General features: G+C 32.6%; 1 protein-coding gene across 1 annotated transcript in view; it reads left to right on the top strand.

The window, feature by feature from the left end:
- Nucleotides 1–22286, top strand: part of LOC136979745 (nose resistant to fluoxetine protein 6-like) — a 125437-nt gene extending 103151 nt beyond the window's left edge. Inside the window, exon 16 of the mRNA XM_067275768.1 lies at nt 22105–22286. Coding sequence (XP_067131869.1) covers nt 22105–22172 — 68 coding nt within the window. The 3' untranslated portion in view covers nt 22173–22286. The remainder of the gene's footprint in view (nt 1–22104) is intronic.
- Nucleotides 22287–24406: the final 2120 nt, after the last annotated feature.

Genomic DNA, 24406 nt, shown 5'->3' with positions numbered 1-24406 from the left:
TAATACGGAACACCCGCTTAAAGAATAATAACTGTATCGGTTCAAACTTGTCCACTAAAAGACCGCCCCAAACCGGGAAAGCATAAAACATGCTTGGTCCAATCAAATAATCAAATAGTTTAAAGTAGTTGTTTAATGAAGACGCTTTGATTTTAATAAGTAACGTGACGAGATTGGAAATACTAGATCTTGCAGCAGGTAACACCTTGTTTAAATGGTAGGAGAATGTACCGTGTGAAGAAAAATAAATATCCAGATATTTAAAGTTAGACGCAATTTCAAATCTACGGTTTTCTAAACTAAAACTATCTGTCCTTTAAACGTAGACAATGTGGATCAAACCATTGCCCCTCAAATGATAATAAGAAAATGTTCTTCTTGACCATCCCACATCGTAAAGCCGAAGTCAACAAAATGTTTAATAGTTCACCAAAGATAAATAGTCATCCGATCTATCTTGTTTCCATACGTAACGAATTTTTGGGAGTTTCAGAATACGTACGCTATCCGTCGTAAATTCAAATGAAATTGAGATTGGAAAGTGATCAGAATTGAAAATATCGAGAATTCTAAAATCCAATAATCTATCTAGTAAATAAACATTTACTGTTATTAAATCTATAACAGATAGACCAACTGTCGAAAAAAAAGTGAATTTAGCCGGATTGTCTGAGGCACATCGACCATTTAAAATATATAATCCGTGCGACTTAATCAGTTGTAAAAAACTTTTTCCTCTTTCGTTCAATGTTGAGTCATTAGATCTTCGGAAATTTAAAACATTAATATTACTCCCAGCATAAAAATTTTCTAGTTCCTCGCCTATTCTGGCATTCGTGTCACCTAAAATAACTATATCGTCGTCAGGGAAATTCATCAACGAGTCTTCCATTTTTTTAAACAGAAAATCGTAAAGATCTATTCTCATATAAACGAGAACAATGATGAAGCTTTGACTAAGCGAACAAAAAAATCTTCCATAATTTAATTTAATCACCATAAGATTATCGGAGTTAAACAACATTTTCGAAGAGCCGAATTACTGGGAAATTGCAAAAATAAGACCGCCATAAAGACGACCGGGACCAAAATTGGTCTTTTAGCAAGTTTTTCGTATAGAAACAAATCTGGGTTCAACATAGAGAGAACCGGTTTGAAATACTTAGTTAACCGTGTCTCAGTTAAAGCAACTAGATCATAATTTTGCAATAAATAAATGAACTCTTGGTCGTTCGCTGATAAGTCCAGCGTTCCTTGGCAATTCCGAGACAATATTCTCATTTCCAAAGTTTTATTTGTCTCGTTAGCGGTTCTTCCACTTCACCTTTTTGGCTGGGTTTGTCTAAAAAAGTATCGATGTTCTGTAGTTCATTCGTATCCAAATTAAAAGTAAATTTGTCACCATCGACAGTCAGGCAGTCGGCTTTCAGAAATACTTGTTTTTTTCAAAGATTTTGCTTCCCCAAGAAAAGGCAACAGTTTTCAACGCCTTAATCTTGATCTGTATGACAAATCGTCGAAAACTCTAATGCCCGAAAATGACGGCGACGCCTGAATTTTCTTTAAATTTTTAAAGATTACTTTTTTTAATCTTGACTACAGAGATTAAACAAAAAAAGTCGAGTTCCCGATATTCGATAACTATTAACTAAAGGAATAGACTCCCCGCTCTGTTTTTTAAATAATTCAATAAAGCATAATCATTTAATATTATAAGCTTATTCCGTCTGAAAAAATTCGTTTGAATACCACATAAGAGGAACGATTGCTTAAGAATAGTTATTCAAAATGTATATATATGTTATCGCTAAAGCTCGAAAGCCGTTAATGTGTACATTACCTGGCTAATTTTCAGATTAACTAGGCTAATCCGTTAACGTGCGGAATCAAGATTTTTCTACATTTTACCTAGGTAAACTGCACATTAACGACTTTCGTATCGTAAAAGTTCAAAAGTTTGTTTCTCTCATTTCTTTCTCTACAACTTACCGAGGAAGACAGAGCAGAAACTGATGCACGTTCAATTTTAGCTGTGGTTCTTGGAAAAACAGAGAATGGCTTTTATAAAATTGGTACTGAAACGAGTATTCTAAAACAATTGTATGCTAAATCTGAATTCGGTGTTTGCAAAGAAAGAATTTTAACGAAGGAGATGTCTCCGCCGTAGAAATATCTTTACGTCAAACAGCACTAAAACAATCCCTTTGTACTGGGCAGGGTTTCAGAAAATGAAACCGTAAATCTAATTGTACCACAAATTGACGCGCTTGTCGCAAAAACCAATTGCTATGTAACTCAAAGTGTCACCAATCTTTAGATTACACTAATAAGTAAGCACAGTTTTATCATGTTTTTCATATTCATTTCCCTAATTGTAATAATATTTTAAACCGTTTGATTTTTTGTATTACAGTTTTTTAATCGATTGATAATTGATACTATCAACTAATTTGTTGATTGTTTAATTGTATTAACTGGATTCTTTAGATGTCGAAAATTAAATAAATAACGTTATGTTAATTTAAGCGTACAGAAACGTTGCCGTTGTTCCAGCAAAGATCTTATTTTCACTCTACCGAGTGCCTAGTAGGTAATATGCGGATTGCCTAGATCATCTACACATTACCTAGGTAATTTGAGAAATGAAACAATTTTCGAAACTTTAATCTGGATATTAGCGAGGCAATGTATACCTTAACGGCTTTCGGACTTTAGCGGTAACATATATATAAAATTACATTTTCCGAGTTACTGATTCATCATCGTCGAGAGCAAACGACTAAACCCAAAGGAGTAATTTTCACAGCGCATTCCTAAAATGATATAGATAACCGCTAAGAAATTAATTTTTAATATTCCGTCTCTAATCTGGTAAAAATGAGGTACAAGAGAATAATTTGAAACTAAATTTTTGGTCGGAATTTTGTAGCTTTGTTGCGCAGATGGAATAAATTTGTCATCTTTTATCGAAATTACAGACAAAAAGTTTTATCTTAAATATTTTTTGATTTGTTTAAAATTGTACTATTTAATAAATGTTACATTGAAGTTCAGATTTTCCGGATTACTCATTTGTTTTTTATAAGTTTCGTATTTTTTGAGTAATTAGGAATATTAATATATAAATATATATATATATATTTTTATACATAAGAAATATACAAATTATATTGTATGCAACAAGTAAAGACAGTTTCATCAAGTAAACAATAGATAGTGCCGCAGTATTTCTAAAGCGTGCTATAGTTTGAAACAAACAAAAATCAGTCACTTTTTGGAAATTAGTAACAACTAACGATTCAGAATTTTAGTGACGTATCGAGGGAGGGTTATTTCTATCATATTGCAGCTAGTTAATATATCTAAAATTTATATATCGAAATAAAATATTTCATACAAAACATTTTTTATATTTACCCATTTAAAAAAAACGATAACTATATTTTTTAGAAAAATATTCCAACATCTTCAAGCTTGTGGATCATTTTTTATTCGAAATTAGCCTCCAAGGCTTCACTATGGTAGAAACATACTTTTTCTACAGGTAAGTCATTTTAATTTAATTGATACGTATAAATAAAATAGTCGACAGAATGTATACATTTGCTATCATAGTAATTATAAAAACATTTATAGTTTTTAGCGGAAATACTTTTCTGTTTAAAATTACTAACGAATAATATTTCTGGCTAGCGGGTTTATGGTAATGTATCTGAGACAAAAACGTGGACGAAACTCTGCCAAGTACTACATTATGTTTTCAGTCAAGCGAATTATCAGGTAAAATATTTAACACTTACTGTTATTGGTTCGTGTATTATATTTTGTTCGTGTTGCAGATATACACTTCCGATATTTTTCGTTTTGGGCTTCGCAATTCTTCTGCCTCTTCTCGGAGAAGGTCCTCATTGGGATTACGTTATTATTCAGGGAAAACACTTAGAAAACGAATGGTGGAAATATATCACTCATATTCATATTTACTTACCGGATGGATCGATGGTAAATGCATAAAAGTTAAAATTCAGTTTTCGATTAAAGTTTCGGACATTATAAATGATTACGTGAAATTATTGACATTTGCATTCACGCAAGCTGTTTTGAACAAACCAATGTATTAGATATATACTATTAATCGTTAAGCCACAAATGTTTTTAAATTTCCTTACGTGTTATACATTAATAAGTCTGTGAACTTTTCTTCACTTTAAACTTCTGCATAAGTATGTTTTCTTTGGGACGTTTTCCATTTGATTATCCGTAATGTCGATTGTTTGTTAAGAGAAATGCAACTCACTACAAATTTCGCAACTTTAATCGGTGGAAAAAATTCAGTAGAAGTATAAATGTGGTTTTCTAGTAATACGAAGAATGTTTAAAATTCCATTTTAATTCGTTTTTTTTTTTAAATTATGTATTATATTTAATTTTTAATAATTTTTTTATAAATGTAAACATCTCTTACAAAACCATTTTAACAAATTACATATTATTATAATTTTTCGATAATTAATTGTAGTGCAGGTTGCTGTTGCTTCCGAAAATACTGTTTTAGTGACATAGTGAAATACGAACTATTTACACGTTCTAGAAAACAGGTGGAATCACGATATTATGTGAAAAAAGCAGTATTATTTAACTATCGAAACCGATGGTTAGTTTAATGGTTAGATAAGGATTCGTCCGAAGCAATTCTCTCGTGATTGCTTTAATAAAGAGATTTATTGGTTTATTAAAAACTGTATTAATCTGTAATGTGCAGAAAACTAAATAACATCTGAAATATGTTTTATCTCGTTTTTCTTTTTTTTTTAAGTAAAATGAGAAACGTTTAAAAGAAAAATCTTATTAACGGAACTTTAGAAACAGTGATAAAATTTACTAACGCTCAGTAATTGGTAGGAATGGCTTTAATAAATGAATTTATGGCATAAAGATAGGAAAAAGTAAACTTTTGTAATTTCTGCCAGTCGATGAATACTTTTATGGATATTACTTGTGTTTGTGTGCATTAAATATTTATAGATTCATCGAATAAAATATTAGTAGTATCATTAGTTTTTAATTTGTCTTCTTTATAAACATTATTTAGGAGTTCCTCGATGTAATATGGTTCATCAGTGTGTTGGTGCAGCTTTCCATCTTAATGTCATTTTTATTATGTATTGTTGACAGGTAAGAATTCGACTATTTGTTTCTTACTAATACGAAAAATTTATTTATATTTTGTAATATGGTCCCATCTAGTGTTGCCTGATACTTTTAGTGTTTGTAGCCAAATACAATTTTACAAGTTGCGCGAAAGTACCTAACTCAAAAAGTTTGTTATAATAACCTAAGTTTTGACGATTACATTAAAAAAAAACACTATTCGTGCTTTTCGAGCGGTAACTTTCATCCCATTAAATGCTTTTGGTCAATTTGCAGGCCTGTAAACTGATCGGAAATAAGTAAGGATCGCGAGACTCAAAACATACACACAGTGTAATTTACTATGTCGGGAATACTCATTTTATTTACAAAGTAGATTGCAACGAATATTGCGACAAGTGATTTCGCCAAGACGGACTATAAAAATTAATTTTTCTATGTAATATTTTCAATAGTTATTAATTTGCTATTACTAACAATTTATCAAAGTGCAGTTATTTAATTAATTTAAAAGTTGACTATTAGAATTTTCATGAAGCCAATTCGAACTGTACATTAATAATAATAATACATATAGAATTTATACATCCCGTACAGAAAGTAGACTACAAAAACAAATTAAGATATTAAAAACAGATATTAAGTTTATCATCGAAAATTGCGTAAGGAAAACTGAAAATCGTTTCTAGATCATCTTTTAAAACAGAAGAACAAAAATTAAATTGATGAATTTTATCGATGTATCCAAAATGCATGTACAGTGCAGCATCGATTGTTCGACTCAATTAAGGACCGAGGTCAATCGGATAACCGATAGACTACTTTTTGTCATAGAAACGGCAAATTCCATCGAGAAAGAGAAAATTCACACGTACAGCTTAACAAAATGGATACTACGCACATCGACAGGACGCAAGGTGAGATTAATAAAATAATTATCGATATAAACTACTGAAAAACACATCTAAGGGAAAAGAGAACACTTAAAACACTTTCCCTTCCTAAGTCCATCGCTAAAGCAATCCCGACAAGGGATAGGAACTATTTTAATTTGAAAATACTAAGATCAGCCATAAAGTATAAATATATAAAGCTTAGAGAATTAAAGCGCAATTTTAAAAAATCAAACGACAAAAATTCGAAATACTCAAACAAAAGAATCGACCCGATTATAAATTTAAGCGATTACGAAGCCAATAAACATGAGAAATTAGTAAAACGATTTCAGTATCCGCCCAACATGGAGATTAGCGCATGGAAAGAATCTCTAGTAAAAAACAAATCACAGGTTAAAATCAACTAATAGAAGTGGAAAAGTGCCAAGTGTTTAATAAATAACACGGTCTTGTGTTTGATGCTCAACATATAAGAAAACACGGTTTCAAGAATACTTAAATTATAAAAATTTTTGTCATAGAAACGGCAAATTCCATCGAGAAATAGAAAATTCACACGTACAGCTTAACAAAATGGATACTACGCACATCGACAGGACGCAAGGTGAGATTAATAAATAAAATAATTATCGATATAAACTACTTAAAACCACATCTAAGGGAAAAGAGAACACTTAAAACACTTTCCCTTCCTAAGTCCATCGCTAAAGCAATCCCGACAAGGGATAGGAACTATTTTAATTTGAAAATACTAAGATCAGCCATAAAGTATAAATATATAAAGCTTAGAGAGATTAAAGCGCAATTTTAAAAAATCAAACGACAAAAATTCAAAATACTCAAACAAAAGAATCGACCCGATTATAAATTTAAGCGATTACGAAGCCAATAAACATGAGAAATTAGTAAAACGATTTCAGTATCCGCCCAACATGGAGATTAGCGCATGGAAAGAATCTCTAGTAAAAAACAAATCACAGGTTAAAATCAACTAATAGAAGTGGAAAAGTGCCAAGTGTTTAATAAATAACACGGTCTTGTGTTTGATGCTCAACATATAAGAAAACACGGTTTCAAGAATACTTAAATTATAAAAATTTTTGTCATAGAAACGGCAAATTCCATCGAGAAATAGAAAATTCACACGTACAGCTTAACAAAATGGATACTACGCACATCGACAGGACGCAAGGTGAGATTAATAAATAAAATAATTATCGATATAAACTACTGAAAAACACATCTAAGGGAAAAGAGAACACTTAAAACACTTTCCCTTCCTAAGTCCATCGCTAAAGCAATCCCGACAAGGGATAGGAACTATTTTAATTTGAAAATACTAAGATCAGCCATAAAGTATAAATATATAAAGCTTAGAGAATTAAAGCGCAATTTTAAAAAATCAAACGACAAAAATTCGAAATACTCAAACAAAAGAATCGACCCGATTATAAATTTAAGCGATTACGAAGCCAATAAACATGAGAAATTAGTAAAACGATTTCAGTATCCGCCCAACATGGAGATTAGCGCATGGAAAGAATCTCTAGTAAAAAACAAATCACAGGTTAAAATCAACTAATAGAAGTGGAAAAGTGCCAAGTGTTTAATAAATAACACGGTCTTGTGTTTGATGCTCAACATATAAGAAAACACGGTTTCAAGAATACTTAAATTATAAAAATTTTTGTCATAGAAACGGCAAATTCCATCGAGAAATAGAAAATTCACACGTACAGCTTAACAAAATGGATACTACGCACATCGACAGGACGCAAGGTGAGATTAATAAATAAAATAATTATCGATATAAACTACTGAAAAACACATCTAAGGGAAAAGAGAACACTTAAAACACTTTCCCTTCCTAAGTCCATCGCTAAAGCAATCCCGACAAGGGATAGGAACTATTTTAATTTGAAAATACTAAGATCAGCCATAAAGTATAAATATATAAAGCTTAGAGAATTAAAGCGCAATTTTAAAAAATCAAACGACAAAAATTCGAAATACTCAAACAAAAGAATCGACCCGATTATAAATTTAAGCGATTACGAAGCCAATAAACATGAGAAATTAGTAAAACGATTTCAGTATCCGCCCAACATGGAGATTAGCGCATGGAAAGAATCTCTAGTAAAAAACAAATCACAGGTTAAAATCAACTAATAGAAGTGGAAAAGTGCCAAGTGTTTAATAAATAACACGGTCTTGTGTTTGATGCTCAAATATATAATACATAAAGAATTTTTACATCCCGTACAGAAAGTAGACTACAAAAACAAATTAAGATATTAAAAACAGATATTAAGTTTATCATCGAAAATTGCGTAAGGAAAACTGAAAATCGTTTCTAGATCATCTTTTAAAACAGAAGAACAAAAACCAAATTGATGAATTTTATTGATGTATCCAAAATGCATGTACAGTGCAGCATCGATTGTTCGACTCAATTAAGGACCGAGGTCAATCGGATAACCGAAAAGTAGGAAAAAATACATTATTATTATAGTGTATCCCATGTAATAAGCATATTAGTATATCTCTGTTAACCTACTTCGCGTTGAACTTTTATCGATGTTAAGCCTAACAATTTTTTTTAAAGTAACAGTCAAATTATTTTTGTATATTGCACAAAATAATTACAAAAATAAAAAAAAAAGAAAATTAAGCTTGGTTTAAATCCTGGCTTCCCTTTTATGGTCGAGCCAGTGTTTCCAGCTAAGACACGCAAAAATTTAACAAAACTAACATTAAAGTAGCCAATACATAGACAAATATTGTAGTGTCACATCACTAGCAGACATTCGAATTTGCCGACTAGAACGCGGTCGGTTAATTGATGTGACGGTTGATCGGGTTTCGGATAATCGATGATCTACTGTATTAGTTTGATAAACAAATCTCAGCCAACTTTCAAATTAAATAACTTTAGAAAAATTAATATTATTTTTCCTACTTTTATAATTTATGGATTAACGTGTTTGTATTATAGTAATAATTATTAAAACTTTCTCACGAAAAAGAATATTTTAAAAATTTCTTTTACAGACACTTTTAACTTTCACTTACAAATAGATAAATTCATTTATTATACAGGAGACAAACAAAAATTTATTTGATAAACACAAATATTTGTTTTATTTGGGTCTTTAATTAATAAAAAAAAATAATGAAACACCGTTTTAAAGTGAATTTTTATTCAAATAATGTATTTATAGAGATCAACAACTGCCGAATTATCGGGCTAGCAAATGGCTATAGTAATATTAATAATTAAAGTTAATTTGCTACTAGAGTTAGGCGTTAGGCGCCATCTCTTGCTAAATTTAATAATTAGAATTTTAATTAAATAATTTAAATAAATTTAGGCCTAACTGGAAGAAAAGAATCGGCCCGAAGCAGGATTCGAACTCGCAACTTCTGCTATCCGTGCAGACACGTTACCAGTTACGCTATTCGGACCTTCGCTCCGATCTTCCCTTCCAGTTGATATTACCGTACCACCATCGACGGCCATTACAATGCCAGCTGGGGACACATTAATTGTAATGGCCGTCGATGGTGGTACAGTAATCTTATATAAACTGGAAGGAAAGATCGAAGCGAAGGTCCGAATAGCGTAACTGGTAACGTGTCTGCACGGATAGCAGAAGTTGCGGGTTCGAATCCTGCTTCGGGCCGATTCTTTTCTTCCAGTTAGGCCTAAATTTATTTAAATTATTTAATTAAAATTCTAATTATTAAATTTAGCAAGAGATGGTGCCTAACGCCTAACTCTAGTAGCAAATTAACTTTAATTATTAATATTACTATAGCCATTTGCTAGCCCGATAATTCGGCAGTAGTTGATCTTTATATGTAACGGGTTAGTTGTTGTTATATATAATGTATTTATAAATAATAAGAAGCCAAAAATGTAGCCAAGTCAAATTAATGTAGCCCAAAAAGTAGCGAATGCGCAAATGATATTTTTTTACGCAAATTAAAAATAGGCTATTCAAATTTGGCTACGTTCAGCTAAATTTGGCAACGCTGGTCCCATCGTACAATGCTAAATCGATTAGATAAGCTTACTAAAGGTTTCGAATTCTTTAAGAGTTTGTTCCAAATGAAATTATCTCTATTGGTTATTAACTAAAGATCATCTATGACCGTGACACTACAGCTTGCTTAGTTTTTGTGAAATGCATCTGTACAGAGTTTCAAAATGTATTCGCTAACTATATGCAAATAGGACAAACCGAAAATTATTCAAATAAAAAAAATAACAACCGCAGAAATGTGAGGCGGTGTCCACGAACACCGACTTTAATGCTGACTATACTACAGCCCAGTTTTAGGATTTTCTGTATCTTTAGTGCTGGCAGGAAATGTGTCTTTCCACTCTCCTCCCTTTTTGATCTAGTAGTTCACTATTTCACATTTGATTCTATTCTTTTCTGTTTCACGTTGGGCTCTAATCTTATTCGAGAACACGGGCTCATCTCTATTATAGTTACACGGCGTTACAGATGTTTCCAAAAAAGCTAATAAAAATCAATGCTAGGAAAGCAATAAATGTTAAAACCATCACGATTGGCAAATATTGTTTGTACTATTGCCGTTTCGTCATCCGCTGTAAGCAGATGCTAAGCCTGGACTAAGTCAAATTTAGAAAACATGCAGCTTTGCAGATGAAGTTTAAACTGACGCTTATAATCCGTATAAAATCAAAAACTAATCGCACGGCTTTAGTCATAATATTTTTGTAATCGCCAGAGATCTTTTCTAATTGTTCCTTTTCTGTTTAAAATTGGCACGATAAGAAGATCTCATTCTGGATCAGCTGTGTAGATCAAGAAAATTTTTTGAGCACTTCATCTATATAACTCGTCCTGAAGCTTCTGGCGAATAGCCAACGGAACATGTTTGGGTACGAATGATGCTAGGCAATAATTGCAGGAATATTGATTTTTTTAAATGTACTTAACTCAGCCTTTTCAACACGTATCGAATTATCTCGTAATGGTCTGAAATGGATTTTCTTAGATGTGTTAGATTTTACAGAGTGTAATCCCCAAAGTCGCTTACATTTTTAGGTTTCCGGTTCTTAATTCGTGTAATTTTCGGTTTTTTTAATACTCGATAAGTAAAATTTTTCGAAGTCGAGTTGCAAAATTTGGCATCTTGAAACCCACTACCAAATTGAACGTAATACGCATCGCAGATAAATTAGGTTCGGTCATTAAACACATTATTCACCTCCTTTAAGCTATCCATCTTCAGAATGGAGACCATATTGATGTTAGGGTTAAGATCTTTTATCGTTAATTTAATTTCAGTTTCGATAATCTAACGATAATTTGTCCGTTCACAGCGCAGGATAGTACGATAAATCATACATACCTGCAGTCTTCAGAAAATACTTTATTGAAGTTATTGTTATAGACATAAATCACAAAAAAAACACTTGACTACACGAAGAAAAAAACAAATCCGAAACCAAAAAAACGGGAATATTAATTTTAAAAACGAGGGACGACATCTCGAGCTCTACTCGCAGGCACTATCGTTGGGGAGTTGTTAAACACGGACGTTTAAAAATTGAAAAGTGTCTTTTGCAGCGTTACCGCCTGTGTATAGCATGAGTTTTCGGCTCGTATAGAATGTTTGTTGCTTGCAGCGCCAAAAGCACAATGGTGGTAAGGTTTGATACTAATTTTTTTACAGAATTGTTTTTAGCTTGTTACTAAATATCACACCAAAGTAGATTTGCAATAGATTTAGAAAGTAGAGAATTTCGAATGCAACCCTTAAGATTTGTCAAAATGGCGTTAGATAGGGATACATTATTCTTTCAGTATTTACAAATATCTTAAATATTGTTATTTAACGGAGGATTGATATTTTCAATATCTTTACTATGTATTGAATATGATTTTGCAGATGGCCAAGATTTCGAAGACTCGGCATAATTGTACTAATGTTAACAGGGATTATCATGTATATAGTTGACGTAGTTTCAAACAGATATTACGCGATGATTGTAATACCTGCGGCTGCTGAGTATGAACATTTAACTTCTTTGTCATTTGATATTGAATGATTATTAGTCAAATAAATTGATTGATATTTCTATTTATTTTCTAGGAAAACCTATAAATATATTGCTTATAATTATTTTAAACCGTATTATTCCCATCTTGGTTCTTATTGTCTTGGAGCTTTAATTGGTGATATATTAAGGAAGAAGAAACAGGTGACATTTGGAAAAGTATACTAATTTTATTTTTTTTTTATATTATTTATTTTTAGTTAAGTGAGATATACACGGTTAACACCGGTGGCTGTGTACTATGCCAAACCAAAGTCAGGGCATAGTAACCAAAACAGAAATTAAAAAAGTGTATCAGTGTGTGTGTCTGTATTCAGGAATTTTCTCACAATATGACATGTATTCAATATAGTGGCCTTCTGTAGTGTGATGTATGTGTTTCTATTCAATTGTAATGTGCCCCGGCTTTTGTGTAGTGTGTGTGGTATGACACCTGTAGAAAAGAGTACAACAGGTACAATAAGCACCCTATCCATCCTCCACAGATGCCTTATTTCCTGGGCGAGTTTTGTGTACTTGCTAATTTTTTCAGTGCATGCGTTTTGTATATTGTGAGTGTTTGGAATGGATATGTCTATAATGTATGTGATTCTATTGTGTTTGTCAATGAGTGTGATGTCTGGTCTGTTGTGGTAAATTGTTTTATCTGTGATTATGGCTCTGTCGTAGTACATTTTGTGCGTGTTGTTTTCCAATACTGTCTGTGGAATGTATTTGTAGTATGGTTCGTGGATGTCTACTAATTTGTGTTTCTTTACAAGCTCTTGGTGTACTATATTTTCTACTTGATTATGACCGTGTAAGTAATCTGTCTGTGCCAAGAGCTTGCAACCAGAAATGATGTGTTGTATAGTTTCTGGCATGATGTGACATTTTCTGCACGTGTCATTTGTGAGTGTTGCATCTTTGAGTATGTGTTTTCTGTAGTTTTTAGTATTTATGACCTGATCCTGTATGGCGATCATGAATCCTTCCGTCTCCCCAAAGAGGCATCCCCGAGCTAACCAGCTGTTTGACGCAGTTTTGTCAACAAAATCCTGGGCCAGGTCGTAAGAATGCCTGTCATGGAGTGCTTTTCGAGCCCACGATTGCTTAATGGTGTCTATTCCTTTTATATGTTGTGTTGTGTCCATATGATGTGAGTGTTAGTTTAATGGTGTGTTATTTCAATCTGCTAGAGTTACTGCTTTATGTAATTGTGATGTTTCTTGTTTCTTGTAAAAAAACTTTCGCAGTGACTGTATTTGTAATATTATAAAGCACTCAGCAAATCATTATAGATATACGTACTTAACACCTTACACTTGCCGAGAAAAATATATTTATTTGCAACAAACACGCAAACGTTTTCAGCCTGATTCACAGGCCATCTTCAGGCTTGGAATACATTTGAAATTAAAATTCCATCCATGGAATACAAAAATTCAAATTCAAAATTAAATAAGGTACAATCAAAATAAAATATTGAATAACTAACATAAAGCAAAAAATAACAAAAAATATATAAAAATGTAACAAATGAATACGTAAGCATTAATAAATGCAAATTTCTAAGACATACAATAAAACCACTATATTGATTGGTTAGAGCCCTTATTAAACTTCTTAACCATAAACTTCCATGCAGAGGGAAGACTATCTGCGTCCCTCGCATTAAGACAGCCTTCTTGTAATCTACTTCTAAAAATCTGCAACTTTTCCGCTGTCAAGGCTAATGATGGAGACGATAAAGGATTTATGATGGCCGCCTGATTCCATTTGACCGTAGCTCCTGGCGCTTGCGCCATTTGGGACAAAACTGTTGCATTAGACCCCTTTCTGATATCATAACCATGCTCCTTGATTCTAATTCCTAAACTTCTAGTGGTTACTCCGATGTAATCTTTTTTAACGCCCAATTGCATGTTTTCATACGGAATTTTATAAACTCCTGCTTTCTCTTCTGCCTTTATAACATCTTTATCATTCCTGAGGATTTTGTATTTATACAAAGTATAAGCGAGTGTAGAAATTGAATGAATGTAGTGTGGTAGTAAGTAAGTGTTTACGTAATTTAGTGTTTTTCCTAGTTCCTTTGACGTGTTGATTTTTGGAATTCGTGGTCGTTGTGTGGGATTTGTGCCTGTATATTTAGTGAGTGTTTCCTGAAATATAAGTGAGAGCGTATTAACTAAATCTATGTCTATGTTATCAGTGATGGATGAGGAAGTGTCTGTAGTATCATTAGTGGTAATTGTTGTATGTGTGTTATTATCAATGCTTGTTGCTGGATTATCCTGACAGATTACATGATCTTCATTAATGTTAGATGTTTCTGTCTGTTGATGTATTTGATCAGCAACCTGTTGTTTAATAAGTTCAAGTGTTGTTTGTGGAATAAGGTTGTTGTGTATAATTGTTCTTATTTGATCAACAATTCTTTGTTCAGTGACAGTGAGGTGAGGATATTGTTGTGTGAATTTATGGTGTAGTTGTTGTCTGTATGCTGTCGTGTTTGTTTCGAGTTTTGTGATGGTGTAATAAGTACGGATGATAAAGTTGTTTATTTCTGTTATCCATTTCATTTGTTAGCGTGGTTTTCTAGCCTTCGTGGTCTGTGGATGCATTGCTACAGAAACACCAAGGCTGGGTTAGTTTTTCACATCTGTTGAGGGCTGTTATTATTATTATTATGTTGGGTTAAGTTAGATATACTCGGTTAACACCGGTGGCTAAGTACTATGCCGGACCAAAGTCAAGGCATAGTAACCAAAACATAAATTAAAGTGTATCAGTGTGTGTGTCTGTATTCAGGAATTTTCTCACAATATTACATGTATTCAATATAGTGGCCTTCTGTAGAGTGATATATGTGTTATTATATGTATTATTATTATTTTTATTATTATTATTATTATTATATATGCACTCACACATATATATACGAGTAGTTATTTTTTTGTGACTTGGTCATGATTCCGGCTGCACTTTTCAATTATACTTTTTAAATGTATTTAATTTAATTTATGTAGTTCAACCTGAGATTAGTCGTGGTTTGCCTCCGTACATTGCATTTTTTCTTTAATAATATATTTGTACCGGTCATTTATCTAACGTCTTTCGAGAGAAATTTTGAATATAAATAACGTGATTTCTGATTTGCATAGGAAGTTCGGATATAGTTTATCGATTAGGAATAACTATATCCGAACTCCACCTTATCCAAGGTTTTCATATATGGTCTCGACATTCATGTATCTATCTTCGTTCACGAATGTAAGAAAACAGTGAGAATTTATAAGTCTACAATTTTTATAAATTGTTGCCAAAAAAAGTAAACCTTTTCTAAGACGAAGATTAATGGGAAATATCTCGATTTGGAATTAAAGATTTTCGAGTTAAAGAAATTAATTTTCTGAAATCATTACGATTTGGTAAATTTAACGTTATCGAGTTTATTCTCAAGAATATATTTACAAACGATTAGTAAATTGTATTCAGTTTTTGTCGTTGTTGATTGTCTTATCACTGGCACCCTACTTCCTCCATTCGGTAACATAGTTTACCAATAAAAGAATGAGAGAAAAGATATTATGAGTATTGCTGTGTTCGGCGGAGAGCCATAGTGTTTATTTATCTTAATCTTCTACCTTCAAATAAAATATAAGTGCGTGGATATAAGGTAAGATCACGGACTTATTCAAGTGTGAGGGTAAGCCGGAATATAGTTTTCGGTTTCTACAATTTCGACTTAATGAGACTTATGCAAAAAACATTGTATATTGTGCTTGTAAATCTATAGTCTGCTTTGAATTCATAAAGTTCATCTTACGTTAGCGAGGTTTTATTATATATTCTAAACTTTTTCTCCATTGTTTTGTTGGCGTAAAATAACGCCCCCCAGATATTTTTAGATTCGGCTGTTATATATCACAGAGAAAAGGTGTGGCGATCGGTCAAAAATGATTTTTTCCCGAGATTCTTATATTTTGGAGATAGGACATCCTAGAAACTGAAAAAAATGGAAAAATTTCAGTGGAGCTTTTACTGTGTTAATAAACATTATTGTGTATATGTGTGTGTAGCGCGATTTTGTTTAATTTCTTGAAGCTTAATAATTCCCGTACTTTTTGTCGAATATTTTTAAGATTTGGCGTGAGCGTTTCTTTATTATGGAGATTAATCGTATTACAATTTGCTGATTAAAAGTCGAGGTGGAATAAAGAGTGTTGTGTGTATCTCGAGTAAGATCAAACTTATTGACAAATTTTACTTGTTATTAGGATTTACAATTTTTTTATAAAATCCATGCCTGTTTTGAAAATTAAGCTTTCTGCCATTTTATAATACAGTAGTTAAAAATATAAATAGTGTTTTAATAAAATATCATAAGAGATGGAGCCATTCAATGTTGCCTAGAAAGTTAAGCAACTCGTAGCCGATGTTTTAAAATGTTGTTCAATTTGTGTCTACTATTTTAAATTTTTTATTTAAGTATTTTTCGAAAACACTGAGGTTGATCTTTTCGAAAACGTTACGAAAAAATAAATAATATTCGTAATTCGTAAAATATCTTAGGTTTGGGAATATCTATATCTATACGATTACTAGATTTAAAATTTTTAATGAAATATGTTATAATTATTTCTTATGTTCAAACGAATATTTAATATTATTAATGAAAAAGTAATATAAAATGTAATATATTAAATGGAATAAATACTGCGTTTACTGGAGTAGAGTAAGCGTCAAATTTACTCCAAAGAATTCAGAAAAAAACAGAAAGAACTGCAAAATGTTCCAAAAATCGTTTAGCAAAAAACAAAATTCCAAATACGTAGGCCTAATATGCAAAATACACATAAGGGAATAATTAATGTTAGAATTACTTAAACAACGTAATTATATTGTTGATAATAGCAGCGTACAATGTACTGTAACGATGTATTTGGAAGGATTTTGATGTAAACAAACTATATATCTCATTTGCGGGATACCTGTGTAGTCTCTTTTTGCCAGTAAGACATTTGTAATGCGATTGTTCATAAAAATACTGTAATAAATTTTCCGCAATCGTGCAATGTTATTTTCTTTCACTCAACCTGCACACGTCCCGTAATTGGCAAAAGCTTTCGGACACGGCAACATCGTGAGATAAGCGACGTTTAAGAAGAATATTAGTAGATGCATTTAATTTGTCGAAATAGGGACGACTGATAACGCCAGCCTAGCAAATTAATATATTAATCCCGAAGACATGCCATTGCCCTCACGATATGTGTTTTAAGTCATTGAGTTATTTTTCTGATAAATGAAAGAGCTGTTTATGCGCTAATAGTCAACAGATTGCAACGATACCATCTAACTTGTAAGTGTAAATAACACTGTACATATTATTAAGTACAAAACACAGCATTCCGGGCTCAAAATAGCAGTGGAGTTCTGTCATTGGAAGCGGTGGAAGCGGCGCTTCCACCTTCCAATGACTTTCCCTTGTAGTTTTTATAATATAAATTATCATATTTTAACGTACTTTGAATTAATTAAAATTAATATTTTATTATAACCGCATGACGTATCTTATTACAAATTTCTATACTACATGTGAAAATAACGATAAGATTGCTATTGTACAGTACATTCGAATATCAGTGGCGAAACGGAAGCGCATACGAGACAGCTTCCACGGCGAAAATAACTGAATGGTGTAATGCAGCCAGAGGACATTGGTGCATGAGCTTTACAGAGCACCATCCTTACCGGGTTTAGTTGGTAAAAGCTACACACGTGAATGCTTTTATTACTAGTCAGTCCGATTATAGGATCGGTCATGTCTGACCGGTCGGTCATAGCGTAAAACAGTCCTAACGCTTCCAACAATTCTATCCCTTAGCCAGTGGGTAGGGAATAATCTGACTAAGTGAATTATTTAAGATTTAAAAAGTATAGAGTATTCAATGTTATTTTTATGTACGTTGTTTTGCAAAGTTATATTTGATTATAATTTATTTTTAATTATACTATAATTATATTGACAGATTTTCAGACATAAAATCTTTAGAGTTTTTATCACTTTTAAATGTTAATAATTTTAATACTATGAAAAACAGTTTTTCCAAGCGTGTTTTAATTCTTTAAATTAAGTAAATTTAATAGGTAATTTTTTAATTTATCTAAATTACATAGTGAATCGCAATATTTATATTCGTGTCCGGTCTATAGGCCTTATTGACAAGTAACTGTAAAACATAAAACATATTATATTTATGTGGGTGCTGGGAGGCGGACAGAGCCTCGTTTCTCCTTTTTGTCGGCTAACAGGTCCGTGAAACCTGCCCACGTCAAGATGGCAATTCTGAAAGGTTACGCGTTACGCGTTTTTAGGCGAGTGGAGGAAGTGGATAGGTCCGACGATAGAGCGGCGGTGACGATACCCGAATAAAAGACATAGCCAACGGATAATAACAACAACAAAAATTTATTTAAGCTAACGATATAATTACAGAAGAGGCGCGCGACGGTCGCCTCTTTCCGCATCCGCGAAGGGAGAGTGTACATAAATTCGGGTCATACCTCGTGATCCGGGTCGGTCCTCGTAGTCAACGTATTCCGTCGATTTCGGGCGGTTTCCCTCGATATTGCGCGAACACACAGTCAAATTGACAGAACGTAACCGGCCCCCCTGTCTTCCCTCGTCGCCCTTTTATTCTCTCGGTCACGTTATTCCGTTTCGCCAACCCCCGTTTTTCGACTCTTGTTCCTCCTGATTCATATTTTCTCCGTGGGAGCCAAGCAATAAAATACTTTTATTATTAACGGCTTGGTTCCGGCGGTTCGAATTTTCACATTTAATATCGATCCGAACAACGACGTAGTAAAAGAATTATATCATGTAATATCATTAATTTTTTCGTTACCATCTACCCGTGGGTCTGCTGAGCGCAGTTTTTCGACCACGAAGCAAATTCATACATTGGCCAGGAACACTCGGTCAAAGGAAGATTGTAGTCGCTAACGTTGCTTTAGATAGAAAAAGAGCTTTCAAATACGTTGATGAAGTCGACGACCGGCGACTTTTATGATAAAGTAATTAACAACTTTGCGAAAAAAAGTCGCCGAATAGAGTTAGTTTATAAAAAATAAAAAATTAGTTTTTCTATCATTGTTTGTATCGTATCAATTTCATTATGTATGTATTATTTGTATTTTAAAACTATAATACATAAATTGTTTATTTTTCTCATTTCCCGTATCTGTTTAAAACTTTTATGGAAATGTCATGTACCGGACAGGTCTGACCCGTCACGAATGACGCGAAAAAACGGTTAATCAAGAAAAAATTTATTAGTTTAAAAAAACACAGGAAAAAGTCGTTTGTAGTCGGACACCCATTGTTTATATTAAACTGCCAGGCAGAAACCATAAATCGCGGAAGGAAGTCGTCCTATGATCGGTGGAAGATCGAATTGGTCTTCGATTTTGACTTCTCTCGCGCTCCAGGTAAGAGTCTCGTTACGTTCAGTATCGAGGGATCGACCAGTCTGGAGGCGTGAGTGAGGGAGAACGACCAATCAAAATGGATGAAAGAGAGAACGGAGATTGATATAATCTCTGACAATCGAAGACACCCGGCACTCGGTTAACGTTCCGAATAACCGAAACGCCGCGCGCCAACGCGCAAAAAAAACAGTTTCTCGTCTATTGTGCCAACCCGTAACCCGTGCCACTTCGGACTTGGACCGTGTCCCCGACGCAAACAGAAGAAGTCTCTCCGTGCCCTACAGACTTGTTAACGCCACTTTCCCGAAGCCACCTTCGATCGACCATGAAAGAACCACATCGACGCCCAGGATGTCCGAACGGCTGGTTGTCCTAAAGCAAACTACTTTGTACATCGTATATGTTTCTTTTTTTCGGTTTTTGTCAGATACGTCTCTTCTGCCACCACGCACGTACAGTACGAATGGACCCTAGGCCATCACTGACGCGCATTTAACTGATTGCCCCCGGAAGTCGGCTTCTCACAGAAACACAACTCCCCTATTATCAAATGTCACGGCACGCCACTGCAAAATTGGTATTAACAGTTAGGATAATAAAGCTACCCCTACCAAATTTCAATATTATTGGTAGGTCTAGCTTAATTTTAAACTTCATCAATATGGTCTACACCCATTTTGTCTATCTGAACGTATCCTATTATGATTTGTGTCATCTGACTATACACTCCTCTTCCAATTTTCAAAGGTGAAGTTTTTGTAACTTTTCGTAAAATCAAGACGTTTCGAGTTATGTGAATTGGTAAGTTTAGACTTTGTAGTCTTAACTGTAGCTTTGAAGTCGTTATGTTTAAGGCCTTTGTGAATAGTTGTAGAATTCCTGACTACTCTTATGTCATGTTTCAATTTTGTCTTCATCTGTAATGGCAAGTTAACCTGTCCATTGTTATCAAACGTACACGGTACCTTTCTATTTGATACTGAATATACTCTTTTTTCCGGGTCTCAAATTTTGCGGACGTGGTAGCTTACTATTTTTTATTGCCAACATACTGAAACCTCCTACACCAACTTCCGAAGCTGTTTTCTCAATAGATAATCTTTTCTTTAATTTCGATGCTCACTGTTTAGTTCAAATATACAACATTTATAAAAATGTAGTTTAGGTTTGCAAATCTAAGCTAGAAGCAGTTCTAAATGGCATAAAGTAAGTATGAAAGTAAGTACATTTTTGTCAGGATTACATTAATGAAAACTAATAATACAATTATTCATCTTTTGTCTTTGCTTTTTTATCAATCAGCTGGTATTGTTGTTGCTTTTAGACTTTACCCACTAAGTGAGTCACAGTGTTTAGATTTTATAGATTAATCTTTGTATTTAGTATACCTTATTTAATATTTTTAATTAATTAAGCGCCAAACATTTTAAAGTGTTACTAGTACTCTAAAAGTTCAAAGATTTTTTTAAAATTATAATTGATTATTAAAAATTTTATTTTATATTTCTGGTGTGTTAAATAAAGTGTAAAAAGTATTTTTTGATTATATTTTTCCTTATCTTCCTTTTCTGAATTACACAAATTGTAACAAAAGTTCAGGAATCACAGTGACCCCACCTCACGGGTTATGTATTTTTTTTCACCTCACGCGTTAACGGTTAAGTGTCATTAAACTTTTTTAAAACTGCAGGTAAGTAATTGTTCGTAAAAATAACGAACGAAATACAACGGTATCTCGGTACTCGAACTGTTCCAACTCGAAAACTTCGGTATTCCAACACAAATTTTATAAAAAAAAATTCTCGGTACTTGACTGAACAAGCTCAGATAATCACGATACTTTGTAAAAAGAAAATGCCCTTGTTTAACTAAAATTAATATAAATGCGTAATACAATACTTTCAATTGTGACTGTTAGTTCATTATTGATTAGAAATGAATTACCGATTACTGTAGTAAACATATTTCTTTTTGGAACAAAAAAAAATTGTATACTTTCATTAGATTTTGGAGCATAAACTGTTTTTGCAGTCTTCCTTAGTGTCGTATATGACGGACTCGCATAATAGGGCTTTTCTCGGAACATAACTACCGTGATATACGAGAGAAACTTGTACTTTTTATTGTTTTGTGAATATGACATCTTATCCACGTAATCAACTTCAACACTTACACATTTCCTATAACGAATAGCGATATCTTACGAATAAAATTAACCATCGTAAAATAATTCATGGCATAATTAGATTCACATTCATTGAATATTTAATATTTAATTAAGTGAAGCTGCAACAAAAAATACATTGTTGTTGACAGGACTGTTACTCGTGATGTTAGTAAATATCATAATTTTCATTTAAGACGTTCTCTTTTTAAATTTCTAAACATTTATTTTCAATTTAGAGAAAGTATTGTGAAATAATTTTAAATTAAACTTTTTTTGTAGTCCGTTTATTAAAAATTTTACGTTTGAATTCTTAGATTACCCTTCTACTTTGTTGGACCGGATGCATTGTTTTAATGACATTATCAATTTTTGGAGTTCGTAGTTACAAGAAAAATATTTTGGCCAACGAAAACATAATCATCGCCTTTCAATGCATTGCTCCATTTGCTTGGACCGTCGGACTCGCTTGGTTGACAGTGGCTTGTGTGAGAGGTCATGGAGGTAAAGAAAATTTTCATTATCTAGTGTTTACAGGCGAATTTTTTCATGTAAATATAATTATGAATAAATAAATGTATTTTTCAGGTTTATATTTATTTTTGTTTCTGTTTAATTTACTGTAACTGGTAATAAGCTGCATTAATAATAATATTAATTACGTTTTGTGAAATTTGTAAGATTAAAACTTTACCTGATGGAAAATACCATTTCCTACCTGATGCATATCCTATCTACTACATTTGGGTAAATAAATACAGAAACTGAATTAGAGTTATTTAAATAATTATTACTTTTATACCGCAAAGTATATTTATATTGTAGCCAATCTCTACTATTTTATCTGAACAAGTTTGTTGACCTTACCGATACAGTTATACATGATAATTCTAGTTAATTAAATTAATAGGCTGGAAGTTGTACTTTGTTCAGTTTAATTTTTGATCCTGTTCTGAATAAAATAATCTGACTGTATTTGTAAAAAATTTTTATTTACTTGTCACTCGAAAAACATTAAGTAATCACTTTACCGTGAACCGTACTTTGTGTACATTTTAGTTAACTTCAATCGTCACGTTATAAAAATTTTATTTGTTTATTTTCAGGAACCGTCAATCGTTTGTTATCTCTTCGTATTTTTGTAGTGTTCAACAGTCTGAATACTTGGATATATCTGTCTAACAGTCTGATCATCTTTTACATTTTTTGCAGTATGAGAAAGGCTATCGTTATATCACATTTTAATATGGTAAAGTTGTAATTTTTCGTATTTTGGAATAGTCTTACTAATCTTGTATTTAATAAACCGCGATGTGGTCTATGCACTTCCATTCTCGTGATAAATTTAATTATTCTAAAGTGTAGGACATATAGGCATAAAAATTTCTATAACTGTAAAATATAGGTACACAGGCAAAAAGTAGACACTTTGATGTTTAAAAATAGAAAGATTAGTTGAAACTAATACTGAAAGCACGTATTCTTCGTTTTATGTGTATTTATCCCCAGAATCTTCGGCATATTGCTTTTTGTTCGCCAACGAAAATTTCAGAGTTCACTATCCCTTTAGTCACCATACAAGAAATTACAAACCATGAAAAATATGCTGGAGACGTGCGCGAACCGGCTTTATATATTCTTTTACGCGCCATCTAGTGGCGATTGAAAGTTCAGGTATCGGCGATACATTAGTTTAAAGACATAATCACTTGCTTTTGCAATAATGTTTAAATGAGAGAAACTACTCTGAACATCGCACGACGTGCTGCATGCTCGAATAAACCGATTTCACTTTGGAAATATTCATAATTGGCTGTAGTTGTGCAAGATTTCGATAAAATTTCTGCAATTTTCCTTACTGTTACTTTATCTGAATTGTTTTTATAATTTGCTGCAATTTTGCGAGAAGCTATGGCAAGACTGTAGTTTCAAAGAAAATGTCAACAGTTTTTACCAGCAGCAGACCTTTACTTTCCAGTTCGGCAGTAGAATTTAGAATATCCTCAAAATTATTTTGCAAGTATTTCCAATGTGCCTTAACTAAGCTGCAACAGATTGCAATTATTGCATGCCAAACTGCTGCAGCTTCTTCGCTATCAAATATTAGAAACATTTGAAAATGATCTAAGTAAATCGTCATATAAGCATTATTTAACGAAATTATATCCTCTCTTTAATATTATTTATTACTTTGATGCGATTCACATCGTAGAATACACAGCTTTCAGCCATGTACAGTACATGTACTTAAATGATTCAAAACTGATTTTTATGGCAGGGAAACATTTGGAGAGTTTCTCTAAACGTTCAATTTTGAGGCTCATTTCAGAAACACTTTTCTCTGACTGATACTATCTCCTCATTGTTTGCAGGAGAACAAACTATCATATTTTCGGCTAATCGATAGACAGACCATGAGGAACACAATTAATGTGAAGCATTTCTGAACGAATGACATTTAAAATATCTCCAGCTTGCAAAATGTAATGTAGCACTGTTCGTAATAAGAAAATCCAGGAACGAGTGCATAACATTTCTAGCTGTGATGAGATCTTACTAGGAAATCACCTTTTATAATTTTCATTATAAAATAACTATAAAAATATAAACTATATACAC

This window comes from Centruroides vittatus, unplaced genomic scaffold (assembly GCF_030686945.1).
Source record: "Centruroides vittatus isolate TY-2023 unplaced genomic scaffold, ASM3068694v2 contig_634, whole genome shotgun sequence".
In the NCBI taxonomy this organism is placed as follows: Eukaryota; Metazoa; Arthropoda; class Arachnida; order Scorpiones; family Buthidae; genus Centruroides; species Centruroides vittatus.
The sequence above is the reverse complement of the archived record's forward strand: the minus strand, read 5'-3'. Positions and strand labels throughout refer to the sequence as shown.